General features: G+C 39.2%; 1 protein-coding gene across 1 annotated transcript in view; it reads right to left on the minus strand.

The window, feature by feature from the left end:
* ITGA4 (integrin subunit alpha 4) overlaps nt 1-14,177 on the minus strand; it is a 129,891-nt gene that overhangs the window by 38,487 nt on the left and 77,227 nt on the right. Inside the window, exons 12-15 of the mRNA XM_037044345.1 lie at nt 5,190-5,284; nt 3,675-3,765; nt 3,053-3,098; nt 2,524-2,678 (exon numbers count right to left, since the gene is read on the minus strand). Coding sequence (XP_036900240.1) covers nt 2,524-2,678; nt 3,053-3,098; nt 3,675-3,765; nt 5,190-5,284 — 387 coding nt within the window. The remainder of the gene's footprint in view (nt 1-2,523; nt 2,679-3,052; nt 3,099-3,674; nt 3,766-5,189; nt 5,285-14,177) is intronic.

Below are 14,177 nucleotides of genomic sequence, written 5' to 3' on the forward strand. Positions count from 1 at the left end.
ATGTTTAGCAAATATATATATATATATATATACATATATATATATATAAATATATAAATGTTTCAAAACAACAATACCAAGATTGTTACCAACAGTAAAAGTCCTGGGTAAAGTGTCACACTTCTCCGGAGTCCTCTTTGTCCTCAGGACATCTGACTGAGGAAAAACAGGCACAGCAAGTGCTCAAATGTCACCTGCAATATCTCTGTCTTGTGTGGTTATAGAGTTAATTTCATATGTTGTTAGGTTCACTTATTTCCATTTGTTTCCAATTTGAGGGGTTGACACTTTTCTTTTGGTTTACTCATTGATTTTTTTTTTCATGCAAAGTGAACACATGATTCAAAATTCGAACCTCTACTAACAGTTTACTCAAAGGCACCTTTTCCAGCCCTAGGCCCTGGTTAGTCTCCTCCATATTGTTATTGGTTTCTAGTTTGAACTTGGAGAGCTAATTTGTGCTGAAATAAACAAATATAGGTAGGCATTCTCCAAATATTTTGGCAGTTTGGTCAGAATTTATTTAAAATTTGACATAGTAAATAATCAATCTACTAACTCTCATGTAGTAAATAATGAATCTGCTTATGATCTTTAATAAGCAAAAAGATAAAGAAAATTTACAAGCAACCAAAAAATTCTAAGCCAGATAGTATCAAGAATTTAAAAGGGATCTTTGCCAAGCAAGCTCAATCTGATAGTCTGCTGATGTCACTCATACAGAATCAATAATTCATTAAGTGATATTTTGAAGAATGTATATAATTCCTGAAGAATTCATTTACATTTTAGGAGTAACTAAGTCTTCTGGAAGGATAGCATCTACTTATTTCAAGGAAACCTAAGTATAAAACCTTCACATACACATGTCAATCTTCCTTTTATTTATCATGCTTAATGTGAATTATTTCTCCCAAGGAGTTATTTTACATAGACTATAAAGCACGTTTTTGTAACAATGCTGTGACTACTTATGAATATCATATTATTGTTTTCAACCAATTTAAAACTATCTGGTCACAGTGAAATTGGGAGTAAAACAAATAGTGATTTTACATAAAGGGACATAGTGCTATTGATTTATCATGTATCTTTCAGAGAATCCATCAGCTTTTCTGGGTCCTTGTATTACCAGGGTCACACCCTTACATTGCCACTTCTCCAATCAAGTGCCAGATGAAGGTTTTGCCTGCAGCCCCATCACTGTATCTCTAGCCAGGACTTTGCAGAGTGCTATCAAAAATGACCACAAGTAGAGATGCTAGGCTCATTCAGGCTGGGGCATCTGTGACATATCTGTAGCTCAGTTCAGTGTTTGCTACCCTTCATGCTTAGATGACAACGGCCTGCAGGGGCATTAGTACAATCAACTCTTGACAGCCCTTGTGGGGCTCCTGAACTTTGTGAATTCCTGATGTCCAAATGATAAACCCAGGTGTGCTTCTCCCCTACCACAGGCTACCAGTACTTACGCTCACATTAGCTTAAACACAACATAATTAGGAATATTACCTTGCTGGTAAAACATGCTATACTAATGAAGTTACACTTTGTGATTTGGGATTAACCACAATTTGGGGTAAGCCATTTCGATGCTACACTCTGCAGAAAGTAGGTAACTGGGAATTACCTACATAGAGAAAAATGGGCACGAGTGCTCAGCTGCTGTGAGTCATGCTAAATCATTCACAGGTATGTGTTACTTATGAAAATTAGAATCAGGGTCTAGACCTCAGATAACCTTCAACTACTCAAACTGGATAGAATATAAAGAGAAGAGTGGTGGAAATGGGAGAGAGGTGGGGAGCACGGGGGAGTAGGCTGGGATGGGAGTAATAGACAGAAAACTGTACTTGAAAAACAAATTTAGAAAAAAAGAATGGGATGGGAGTAATAGAAAACTGTACTTGAAAAATAATTAAATAAAAAATTTGGAAAAAAGAATATAAAGAGAAGAATCTTCTCTCTCTGTAAAAGAGAGGAAGAGCTATGGGGATGTTCTTTCAACTCTAAAGGGCTCTTACAGATTAAGCTCAGTTAGTTCACTTTAAATAGTATAGGAAGTGATACTCTTGATTTGCTTTTTTTTAAAGATTTTATTTATTTTTAGACAGAGAGGAATGGAGAGAGATGGAGAGGGAGCAAAACATCAATATGTGGTTCCCTCTCATGCGTCCCCCAACTAGGGACCTGGGTGGCAACCCAGGCATGTGCCCTGACTGGGAATCGAACCAGCAATCCTTTGGTTCACAGGCCGGCACTCAGTTCACTGAGCCACACCAGCCAGGACTCTATATGCTCCTTATCATAGTCTCTAAATAACTGGAGCCTCTTAATGTGCCCCACTCATCAGGCAGAATGACAGAGGATCTGAAAGACGGGGAAGAGAGATGTGTTACCAGGTGATTGCTCTCTCCCCACTGAAGCAGCCCTCCATGGTGAAGCACAGTGAGGGCTCCAAAGATGATTTTGAGATTAATGAGTAAAGTACGCACTCTATTAATTTTGTAAGGGCACCCTTACCAATATAACCTGGAACCTCTTTGCCCTTGTATGAGAAACAGAGTGTTAGCTCCATGCACACAGAAGGCAATCCATTTTCAAAACAGTCTAAATTTGTCCTATTTACTGACTCAGGATGGTTTAAAGAAGCTTCAACAATCAGTACAGGTCTTGTCCTAAGGAGGAAATGAAATTAGTAATATTAATTGCAGAATTATTTTTCCTTAGGAAAGATTTTCATTTGTCAGTTTCCATTGACCAAGTAATTTCATGAAACTACTTTATTAAGAGTATGTGCACATAAACTCAATTACATTTCCATGCCTGAATCAAGAGGAATTTTCATTTAAATTTCTGAAAATACTGACTTTGTCTGATTATATTAATTATATCCATGTAAGGTGGGAAAAGTATCTTACAGTTCAAATAATTAAATCTCAGAATACCAAAAAGAACATTATGAGACCACCAGCACTGATTCAAAAAATTGCCTCCCATCCTTTACAACTAAGCCCAGTTGTCACTAAGCAGTGAAATGTATGAACCTTACCTCAGCAACACCACGGAATCAGACCGAAAAGCACCAACTGCTACATCTGGTGGGCAAAAAACGACATGGAGTAGTAATCATCATTAGTCAAAGGGAATTACTTTTCAGTCAGAAATACTCAACTACATATCACCTTTTGACTATACCAAAACACTACTTATAAAACATTAATTAGAAAAAATATGCTTATATCGTAGGACTTATTCCACATTTGTCTGAATTTACTCAATTACAATGACACTCATCCATTTATAACATTATATACATTTTTGATATAAAATGAAAATCCTGTTTTTGACTAGAAATATTCACCCAGAAATCTTTCAAATACACATACAAAAACAAACTGCTTTCTTTCCATCACCGTGTGTTTCATTTACGTAGACTTTTATAGGTGCTTTAAATTTTTTCAAGAACAAGGAATAAAATAATAAATAACTAACAGTGTAAAACTCAGGAACTACTTGATCATTTCAGACCCATACCTGAACTCAAAAAAAGCTTCAAAAATGAAGGAGAAAAATTTATCAATAAATTAGAACTCTTCCATGCCATCTCTGTAAAGCAGCATCCACAATAGAGCTTATTCCAATACATAAAATAAGGTAAACTTTATACTCACCTGCATACCCATTATTATCTGCATCAATCTGCCCAGATATAGACTGTCCAAACATACTTAAGGATCTACTGATTTCAAGGCCTTCAATTCTCTGAAAAATAGACAAGCCGAGTGAGAAGTGTTTTTGAACTCTTAATGTTTCAGAGAAATAATGATTTAGTTAAAAATAAGCCTTCTGATGCCTTGGCACATGTATGAACAAAACTTTAGTTAAGTCAAATCCTTGCACCTAAGAGAAACAAAAGTTTCTAGCTTTCAGTGGGCAGTTGACATCTATTTCGTGAAAAGAAAAAAAAAATTACTTTCTTTACTTTGTGAGCAAAGGGAAATGAAATAGTCCAGATCTTCTGTGAAGAGTCCTGACCCCTTTCCCCAGTCTTCTTTCAGGCTGTGTATTCATTTCCCTGACCAACATGAATTACCAAACATGTAATCTGGCAAAAAAGACATTTCTGATTGCTTAGTGGAGCCTACAACTTAGGCTCATGATGAGAGCCACACTATCTGGCCACACTGCTTCACAGCATTTGACAAGGTCAGGTCAAGTTAAGTGCTTCCTATCCCATGTCTGACTTCATGTCTAGATGGTGGTTTGCAAATATCAGGCTTCTATCCGTACTTAGAAAAATCAGTATTTTTAGCAGACAAATGCACACCTGTTATGTTAAATATGGAAAGCCACCTGACTATTTTTATCCAATCAGATATAACAGTGTAACTAATGTTCCCATAAAAGCATCTTTGGGCCCTGGCTGGTGTAGCTCAGTGGATTGAGCGCGGGCCTGCGAACCAGAGGATCGTGGTTTGATTCCCAGTCAGGGCACATGCCTGGGTTACAGGCCAGTTCCCAGCAGGGGACACACGAGAGGCAACCATACATTGATGTTTCTCTCTCTCTCTCTCCTTCCCTTCCCCTCTAAAGATAAATAAATAAAATCTTTAAAAAAAGTATCTTTGGAAAAACCTTTCTTCTCTGCATGTGTACATAGCTTTTTTTCTATGCACGGAAATGGTCTGTGTTGCAAAATATGAACGTGAAGTCAGAGTCAGATCAGAGAACCTTCTTAAAGTGCCATTGCCTCACTGCTTTGCAGCGAAAGGAACACTGAGTATCACGTGAGTGTTTGCTGTCCCTGCGCAATCTCCATGAAACATGGGACCTCGGCCACAAGACATGACACAGTTAATCAAACCCAAATGGGCTTATTTGGAATGGTACAGATATTACCTCAGAACATAAATTTAATGAAATGCAGAGCAAAATCTTTAATAGGTTAAAGACAAACTGGAATAAAAGTGAACTAGAACTCATATTTATGGGAGAAAAATGGTTCCAAAGACTTATCATTGCTGTTAAAAATAAGACCGTGTATTTTAATGAAAAAAAAAGGTGGAACAGAATATTAAGTATTTGAATGAGAAAATTAACAAAAGTAAGTCCACATTAACAACAGAAAATTTAAAGAAGTTTTTATTGCCAATGCTTCTTTTGAAAATAGCATTGTCTCCTCCTACCTGGGAGAAGGTTGGTAAGATCCCGTCTGCTCGGCCATTGTAAATGTAGATAGCGCCTCGCAAGTCATCTTCTTGTGGAGCTCCTATAGCAACATCTATTCAAGAATTTAAATGGTGGACACATAAATTCTTGATACAAAGAATTCAACGTTGTAAACTAACCTCCATGCTCCTTAATTTATGCCACATAATATAAGAAATTCCTCATGTAAAAAATGAACATTTTTATTCTCATTAGACAGAAAAAAATGACAAAATACGAACATCATGACAACAATGTTCAGGGTCGTACAGAGTGGGTGCAAGGTAGAAACAGAGTGAATGGGTCTGCGAAGCAGCCTAATAGCATGGTCAAGGTCAAGGACACGGGCCAGAGCCCAGCACTGCCGCTGTCGTGTTACACTGGACTCGATTCTTAACCTGTCTCATCTGTTCCTTTGCCTACAACACAGGATTATAAGAGGACTTGTTCCCATAGAAGGACATTATTCACCTAAAGTGCTCAGAGAAGCACCTAGCACATAGTAAATTATCATCACCTACAAAAAGTATAACCAAAGAATCCTTGAATTCTAGGCTTTACTTTGTTTGCAAAAATAACTTCTAAAGTAACTTCTATTCCAAAGAAAGTAATTACTTATTCAGGATATACACACACACACACATACCCCGAGACTTCCAAAAATGAATTTGTTCTATAAAATAATGACTGCATCACCTTTCTGACTTTCTGACTTTGAGATTCACATCAGATTGATACCAGGAGAAAACAAAAGATTTGATCAACTCAAATTTTAAAAGAAGCCAAGAGAAAAAGAGAAGCTATGAATGACATGGTTGCTTATGTGCTATGAATGTGCAGTACACAGAGGAAAAATTTTACCGTTCCAAGAGCATTTCATTATTTACTAAGTATTATGTCTATTTACTTGGGTATATTCATATAATTTATTTATGTGCAATGTTTTATTATTACTTTAATAGAAACCTAAAATACAGAAAGTTTACTTTTATGATATTCATTTCTTATCACTGTTCATCAGATCTAAAACCTTTTTAACAACTGCAGTGGTCACTTTCAGCTGCTCTATCAATGCAAATAAAGTTATCTTTAATATACAATTTTAGGCCAAATACTGTGCAATTTTATTTGTATTTATATAGATTTTTATTTAATTTTAGACATAAGGGAAGGGAGGAGAAAGAGTGGGAGGCAAACATCCGTGTGAGAGAAATATCAATCACTTGCCTCTTGTACACACCCTGACTGGAAGCTGAACCTGGAATGCAGGCATGTGCCCTGACAGGGCACCAAACAGGCAACCTTTCACCTGTTTGTAGGACAATGCCCAATCCGCTGACGGGTCATGGCCAAACACTGTGCAATTTTATTTTTATTTATTTTTATTTATTTTTAAAGTAAATCTTTTTTTTTAAGATTTTATTTATTTATTTATCTTTAGAGGGGAAGGAGAGGGAGAGAAACATCAATGTATGGTTGACTTTCATGCGTCCCCTGCTGGGAGTTGGCCTGCAGGAAACTGGCTTGCAACCCAGGCATGTGCCCTGACTGGGAATCGAATCGTGATCCTCTGGTTCGCAGGCCCGCGCTCAATGCACTGAGCTATACCAGCCAGGGCTGTGCAATTTTAAAACTGCAAAAATTTTGTATTTTTGTCTAAAAGTAACTTGTTGACACCTTGTATTTACTTTGTTTAGACCTACTAAAGATACCCCTCCTTAACAAATTATTTTAAATTATTACAAATTATTTTTAATTTTTCATACATAAATACACCCATTCATTTGTTCAGTTAGTGGACAACCACTGAGCACCTACTGTATTCCAAGCATTTGCTAGAAGCTGCCAAGACCAGGCAGTTACAAAAAAGGAACTAACAGTCTAGTGGGGAAGAAGAGCAAGTAAAAACAGAACCACAAAGCAACATGCAAGAAGGAAATTAGGGAAGACTTCTCATAGATGAGGTCCAAGCTCAGTCTAAAGTAATGATAAGGCAGAGTCAGGTGGCCAACAGGGAAAAGATGTTCAGACTGTGCAACAGCAGAGGAGCAAGAGGCAGCATGGTGCAGGTAGAGACTGGAAATCAGTTTGGAATACCTGGAGCTGTATGTGTGCAGACTAAATGCATATGGGAACATAACAGGGAAGCACAAGAAGAAGAAAAAGGGGAGAGGAAGAAGGTCAAGAAAGGAAGTGGTTGGAGAACTATCTTGTAGCCACTAAAGATAAGACAAGTTAGCAATTTCCTGAATCAGGGATAGGTACACACCTCAACCATTGTGGCTACTCCTCAGTAACTCGAATTCTAAACCTTGATACTTAATGATAATATGTAAAAGATAACTAGTCTGGGTTATGAGGCTGTTGATACACTGAAATTATTTTTTTAAGTATATTTTATTGATTATGCTATTACCGTTGTCTCCTCTTTTCTTCCCCTTTTATCTACCTCCTCCCTGTACCTTGCCCCCACTTCCAGCATCCCCTCTCCACCTGCCCCTTAGTTCATGTCCATGGGTTGTACATGTAAGTTCTTTGGCTTCCCCATTTCCCATACTATTCTTAACCTCCTCCTATTTTATGCCTACCAATTATGCATCTTATTTCCCATACCTTTTCCCCCTACTCTCTCTCTCCCCATCGCCACTGATAACCCTCCATCTGATGTTCATTTCTCTGATCCTGTTCCTGTTCTACTTGTTTGCTTAGTTTTTGTTCTCATTTTTTAGGTTCAGTTGTTTATACTTGTGAGTTTGCTGTCCTTTTCTGTTTATAGTATTTGGTCTTCTTTTTCTTAGATAAATCCACTTAACATTTCATATAATAATGGCTCGGTGATGATGAACTACTTTAACTTGACCTTATCTGGAAAGCACTTTATCTGCACCTCCATTCTAAATGATAGCTTTGTCGGAGAGAGTAATCTTGAATGTAGGTCCTTGACTTCAAATAGTTCTTTCCAGCCCCTTCTTGCCTGGAATGTTTCTTTTGAGAAATCAGCTGACAGTCTTATGGGAACTCCTTTGTTAGTAACTCTCTCCTTTCCTCTTGCTGTTTTCAAGATTCTCTATCTTTAATCTTGGGTAACTTAATTATGATGTGCCTTGGTATGTTCCTCCTTGGGTCTAATTTATTTGGGACTCTCTGACCTTCCTGTACTTCTGGGAAATCTATTTCCTTTGCCAGATTGGGGAAGTTTTTCTTCATTATTTGTTCAAATAGGTTTTCAATTTCTTGCTCTTCCTCTTCTCCCTCTGGCACCCTTATGATTCAGATGTTGGAGTGTTTAAAGTTTTCCTGGAGGTTCCTCAGCTTCTCCTCTTTTTGAATTCTTGTTTCTTCATTCTGTTCTGGCTGGATGTTTATTTCTTCCTCCCCCCCGCCACCCCAAATCATTGATTTGAGTCCCGATTTCCTTCCCTTCACTGTTGGTTCCCTGTATATTTTCTTTTATTTCTCTTTGTATAGCTTTCATTTCTTTTTTCACTTTGTGACTAAGCTCAATCAATTCTGTGAGCATCCTGAATGCCAGTGTTTTGAACTCTGCATCAGTAGGTCGTCTGTCTTCATTGCTTAGCTCTTTTTCTGAAGTTTGGATCTGTTCTTTCATTTGGGCCATATTTCTTTGTCTCAGAACACCTGTTTTGTTGTAAGGGGCGGAGCCTTAGGTATCTGCCAGGGCCAGGCAACCCCAGTCGCTGTGTTGTGGTGCTGTCTGTGGGTGAGGGGTCAGAAGAACAACAATGCCACTTGCTTCACTCTTGTCCCTCACTTTCTACACGAGGATTGTGCCCTTTCAGGTGCTGATTCACCGGTTAGTCGGCTTCTCCAAAAGTCTCTCCTGTGAGACTAGGAGTTTCTCCCACCACCGCAACCCCCACAGAATTGTACCGCCAGAGGTTTTGAGTCTTTAGTTTCTCTCACTCAAAGTTTCAGCAGTCTGCCCCTCTCCCCCATTGTTCTTCCCCACTTTTCCGCATGAGTGTGGGACTGCCCGACCTGGCCTTGCTGTGAGTCCTCTCTGCCCCATCTCTGTCCCAACCTCCGCCCCTCCTACCAGTCTGGATGAAGTGTTCAACTCCTTGTTTGTTGGACTTCCATGCAGTTTGATTTTCTGGTAGCTCTGGTTGTGTTTTATTTTTCGATTGGTTGTTCTCCTTATTTTGATTGTGCAAGGAAGCAAAGCATTTATGCCTACACCTCCATCTTGGCTGGCACTCCCTGATACACTAAAACTGTTGTAGTATTAGTTATTAGCACTAATCATCTATTTTGAAATAAATATTTTAAAACAATACAGATGAACCTTTTCAGCTGAAATATTAGAAAAGACCCAGATGAATAAAATTCCAAGCAGAAGACATTTGTGTATATTCAGTCTTAGTTATTTTATATAGAGATCCAAATTCTTGACACACACACACAAATACATAATAAAATGTTTATGCAACTCAATTTGGGACACTACATACAGACACTGAGATATTTGACAACTTTTTATTTTTCATCTGAATATTTCATTTATTCCACTCAGTTATTATAAATAATTATCATTACTATAACCATAATAACCTTAATGTCAACTAACACCTGTACTGTTTACATATTAATGTATCGAATAAATACTTTAAGAATCCCACCATTTAACTGATGAGGAAAGCAAGGCACACGGTGTAACTTGTTCAAGGTCGTAGAGCCAGTGCAGTGGAGCCGGGACTTAACCCCCCGCACTCTAGCTCCAAAGCCTGTGTTCTGCACCACTACGCTGGATACAATTATTAACAGGAGAAGTGACAGGAGGAGGGAGGGGCGGTCCAGGATGGTGGTGCAGGAAGATCCTGAACTCACTTCCTCCCACAGACACACTAAATGTATGGTTACATATGAAATAATTCCCTCCGAAAAAGAACTGAACACTAGCTGAACAGCTCCTCCACAATAGAGGATAAAAGTGCCATACTGAGACAGGTTAAGAGAGGTAGAGAACCATCTTGCCCAAAACCCCACCCCTGGTGCAGTGATCCACCATTGGGAGGAATTTCAGAGAGCAAGAGCTTCTTCTTGAGAAGTGAGGAGTTTGTTTCCCAGTACAAGAACCCCAACACTTGGAACCTGCACTGAGAGACAAGCCCCCCAAATGTCCAGGTCTGTGAAACAATAAGGCTTATGGCCAGGAGACTGAAGGGGCTGTAGGGAAGTGAGATACAGCTCTTCAAGGCTTGTACAAACTCCCTCTCCATGGGGCCCAGTGCCAAAGCAGCAGTTTGAGAAGTGCCTCATCTCTTTTGAGGGTTATCCGTTGGCTAATCTTAAAGAGTCTACCAGAGGGCAGTGGCCTGTTGAAACTCCCTGGGAAGGAGTCCGCTCGGTTCCTGCGTTCTCCCACTGCTCTGCTGCAGTCGGTGGGGCAAATGGTCACTGTGCCCTGCTAAAGCTGGCAAGTGTGTTCAGTTTCTGTGTTTTTCATGCCCTGCTAAAGCCTTGGTCACCTGGCTCTTGTGGCTTGGGTTCTGGCATTCCTGAGTCTCACAGGACTGTAACAATCGGAGACAGTTCTTGAAAACAGACAGACTGAAACACGATTACAGTCTTCCTATGAAAAGGGCCTGTTTCCTCATCCTGGAGCTTCAGTCTGAGGGGCAGTCCTCAGTTTTCCCACACACCTAGAGGAGGTGTTCTCAGGGACATAGGCCAGGGGCCTCCATCTCTGTGCTCGCCCTAGGACTTGATACAGCTTGCTGGTACCTCTCAGAAAAGAGCTCTGGAGACTCGTCCAGAGCCCTGATTTTTGCAACTGTCACCCAGGGAACACACCCAGTTTGCCTGCTTTGGGGCCAGTAGGGTTTGCTACCGTGGTCCCACAGGACTGTACACATTGGCATACTTTCGAAGCCGTGACCTGAGGTTCCCATTTCCGTTCAGCCCGAAACAAAGTGTTGACTGAGATCCCTTCTTTCAGAACACTGACAGATCTTGGCAAACCCTCAACAACTACCAGAAATAAATCAGGCTGCTTAGATAATCACAAAAATTCAGGAAAAAAAAAGAGCTAGGGTAAGGCTGAATGACAAGTTTTTGTTTTTTTTTTAATCTCTATGAGGCCATTCCTTCAAGACAGGAAAAAGTACTTTTTTGTCAAATACATAAAAACAAACACACAAAAAATTCAAAATTGAGAAACATAAATATGTTCCAAACAAAATAAGCTAAAATCTCCAAAGAAAATCTTAATGAAATGTATATAAGTAATGTACCTGATAAAAGGCAAAGTAATGATCAGAAAGATGCTCATTGAACTTGGGAGAAGAATGAATGAACACAGTGAAAACTTCAACAAAGGGACAGAAAATATAAGAAGGTACCAAATCTAAGCCACAATAAGTGCAGTGAAACACACACTCGAAAGGTTTAACAACACACTGGATAAGGCAGAAGAAAGGGTCAGTGAGCTAAAATACAGGGTGGTAGAACTCACCCACATGAAGCAGCAAAAAGAAAAAGAACTTAAAAACACAAAGATAGCCTAGGGGACCTCTAGGATAATATTAAGAAAAATAACATTTGCATTATAAGTACCCCTGAATGAGAAGAGAAAGAATAGGGAAGAAAATCTATTTGAAGAAATTACAACTGAAAACTTCCCTAACTTGGGGAAGGAAAAAGACGTCCAGACCTAGAAAGCTCACAGACTTTCAAAAAGATGAACCAAAAGATATCCACCTGAAGACATACTATACAGTAAGTCCTCACTTAATGGTGTTGATAGATTCTTGGACACTGTGACTCTAAGTAAAACTAAGTATAACAAAACCAATGTTCCCATAGGCTAATTGATACAAGCAAGAGTTAAGTTCCTACTGCATATTTCTGGTCACAAAAACATCACCAAACTTCTAAAGAAAGACCCCTAAATAATTCTAACATTAAACAATGAAATAAATGTGAGCTATACATAAATTTAATAAAGATTAAGGAAAAAGAATAAAATAATTATTTTCCAACTCACTTATTTCAGTCACAGATCACAATTCACAAGAATTCCCAAACATACCCACACTCACTCCGTGTGGGATGATACAGGTATGCCAATGAACCCAACGTGAACATCTCTGGGATGTGGGAGGAAAGCAGAGTAGCCAGCATAAACACAGTGGCCCCAGCGGGAAATCAATTTTTTTTCCTCAGCAATGTTATAACAAAATGACACCAAATAAAATGACATTATTAAGGAACTGCTATTATTAAAATGTCAAAAACTAAAGAAAATGAGGGGCACCTGAAGCAGCAAGAGGAAAAAAAATTTATGTACAAGAAAAACCCCATAAGGCTATCAGATTTTTCAGTAGAAATTTTGCAAGCCAGAAGGGAATGGTATGATACAGTGCTAAAAAGAAAAAAACCTTCCAAGAATTCTCCACCCAGCAAAGTTATCGTTCCAAATTGGAAGAACGAAAAAGAGTTTTCCAGACAAGCAAAAGCTAAAAGAGTTTGTCACCAACTAAATTCCCCTTACAAAAATATATTAAAGAGACTTAAGCCACAAAGAAAGGGAACTAATTAGTAACAAGAAAACATTTGAAACCATAAATTTCACAGATATGAGTAAATATATAGTAAAGGTAGTGGATTAGTAACTTAAAGATCATGTGGAAGTTAAACATAAATAATGAAGTTGAAATAATTAAGAAATGAACAAGATAAATAATGTAAACTGTTATAACAAAAATGTGAAACATGGAAGAATAAAAATGTAGTTTTAAAATGCATTCAAATTTAAGTTGCTGTCAACTTAAAATAAATTGTATCCATATACATATGTGTGTATATATACATATATATAATGTTGTATATGAGACTCATCATAATGGCAAAATAAAAACTGATGGTAGATACACAAAAAGATAATGAGAAAAAGATTATAAACAACACTAAAGAAAGTCATCAAACCACAGAAGCAAGAGGAATGGAAGAGAGAGAAATTACAAAATAACAAAAAGGCAGTAAGTAGGACTTCCGCCAAGATGGAGGCATAGGTGGAAACACTGTGCCTTCTCCCACAACCAAGTTTGAATACAGCTAAGGTCTGGAGAACAAAGACACAGACAAAGAACAGAAAATTGAATTATACGGAAGTCCGACTACAACTAATCGTTCCATGGGGACAGTAAGAGAGGCGGAGCCAGCAGCGGAGCAGGGTCGGGCAGGAAAGATCCCCCGACCAAGGCGCACAGGCAGCCTAGACCCAGTCAGGGTGTGGGGCAGAATGACCTCGGTCGCACATTCGCGCACAGTGAGACGGACCACACAGGCCCCAGGGGGCGAACCCAGTGGTGGAGGGCTGACGGCGGTGGCACACTCGCGTGCAGTGGGACGAAACACACGGGCCCCGGTGATGGTGGCAGCTGCGGCACCTGTGACGTTGGTGGCGGGAGGCGGCAGACGGGACGCCATTGCTCCTCTTTGGCCCCACCCCCACATACAGCATCACAACCCAGCGACTTAGTTGCCCTGCTCTGGTGAACACCTAGGGCTCTGATCCTGATACGTAACAGGCACAAACAGCCCAAAAGATGGCACGAGAAGAACTCAAAGTCCCAGAGCCACTAACTCTAAGTGACCAACAGATTGCCTGAGCAATCTGGCAAACGCACAGTTCAAGACACTTTATCAGGATGCTAACAGAACTGGTTGATTATAGTCACAAATTAGAGGAACAGATGAAGGCTAAACTAACTGAAATGAAGGGAGATACACAGGAAACCAATAGTGATGGAAAGGAAACTGGGACTCAAATCAATGGAATGGACCAGAAGGAAGAACGAAACATCCCACCAGAAAGGAATGAAGAAATGAGAATTCAAAAAAATGAGGAGAGGCTTAGGAACCTCCAGGACATCTTTAAATGTTCCAACATCCGGATTATAGGGGTACCAGAAGGGGGAAAGAAACAGCCACGAGTGGAAAAC

This window comes from Sturnira hondurensis, unplaced genomic scaffold (assembly GCF_014824575.4).
Source record: "Sturnira hondurensis isolate 20B ecotype Veracruz unplaced genomic scaffold, ASM1482457v3 Scaffold0004136, whole genome shotgun sequence".
NCBI classification, from domain to species: domain Eukaryota; kingdom Metazoa; phylum Chordata; class Mammalia; order Chiroptera; family Phyllostomidae; genus Sturnira; species Sturnira hondurensis.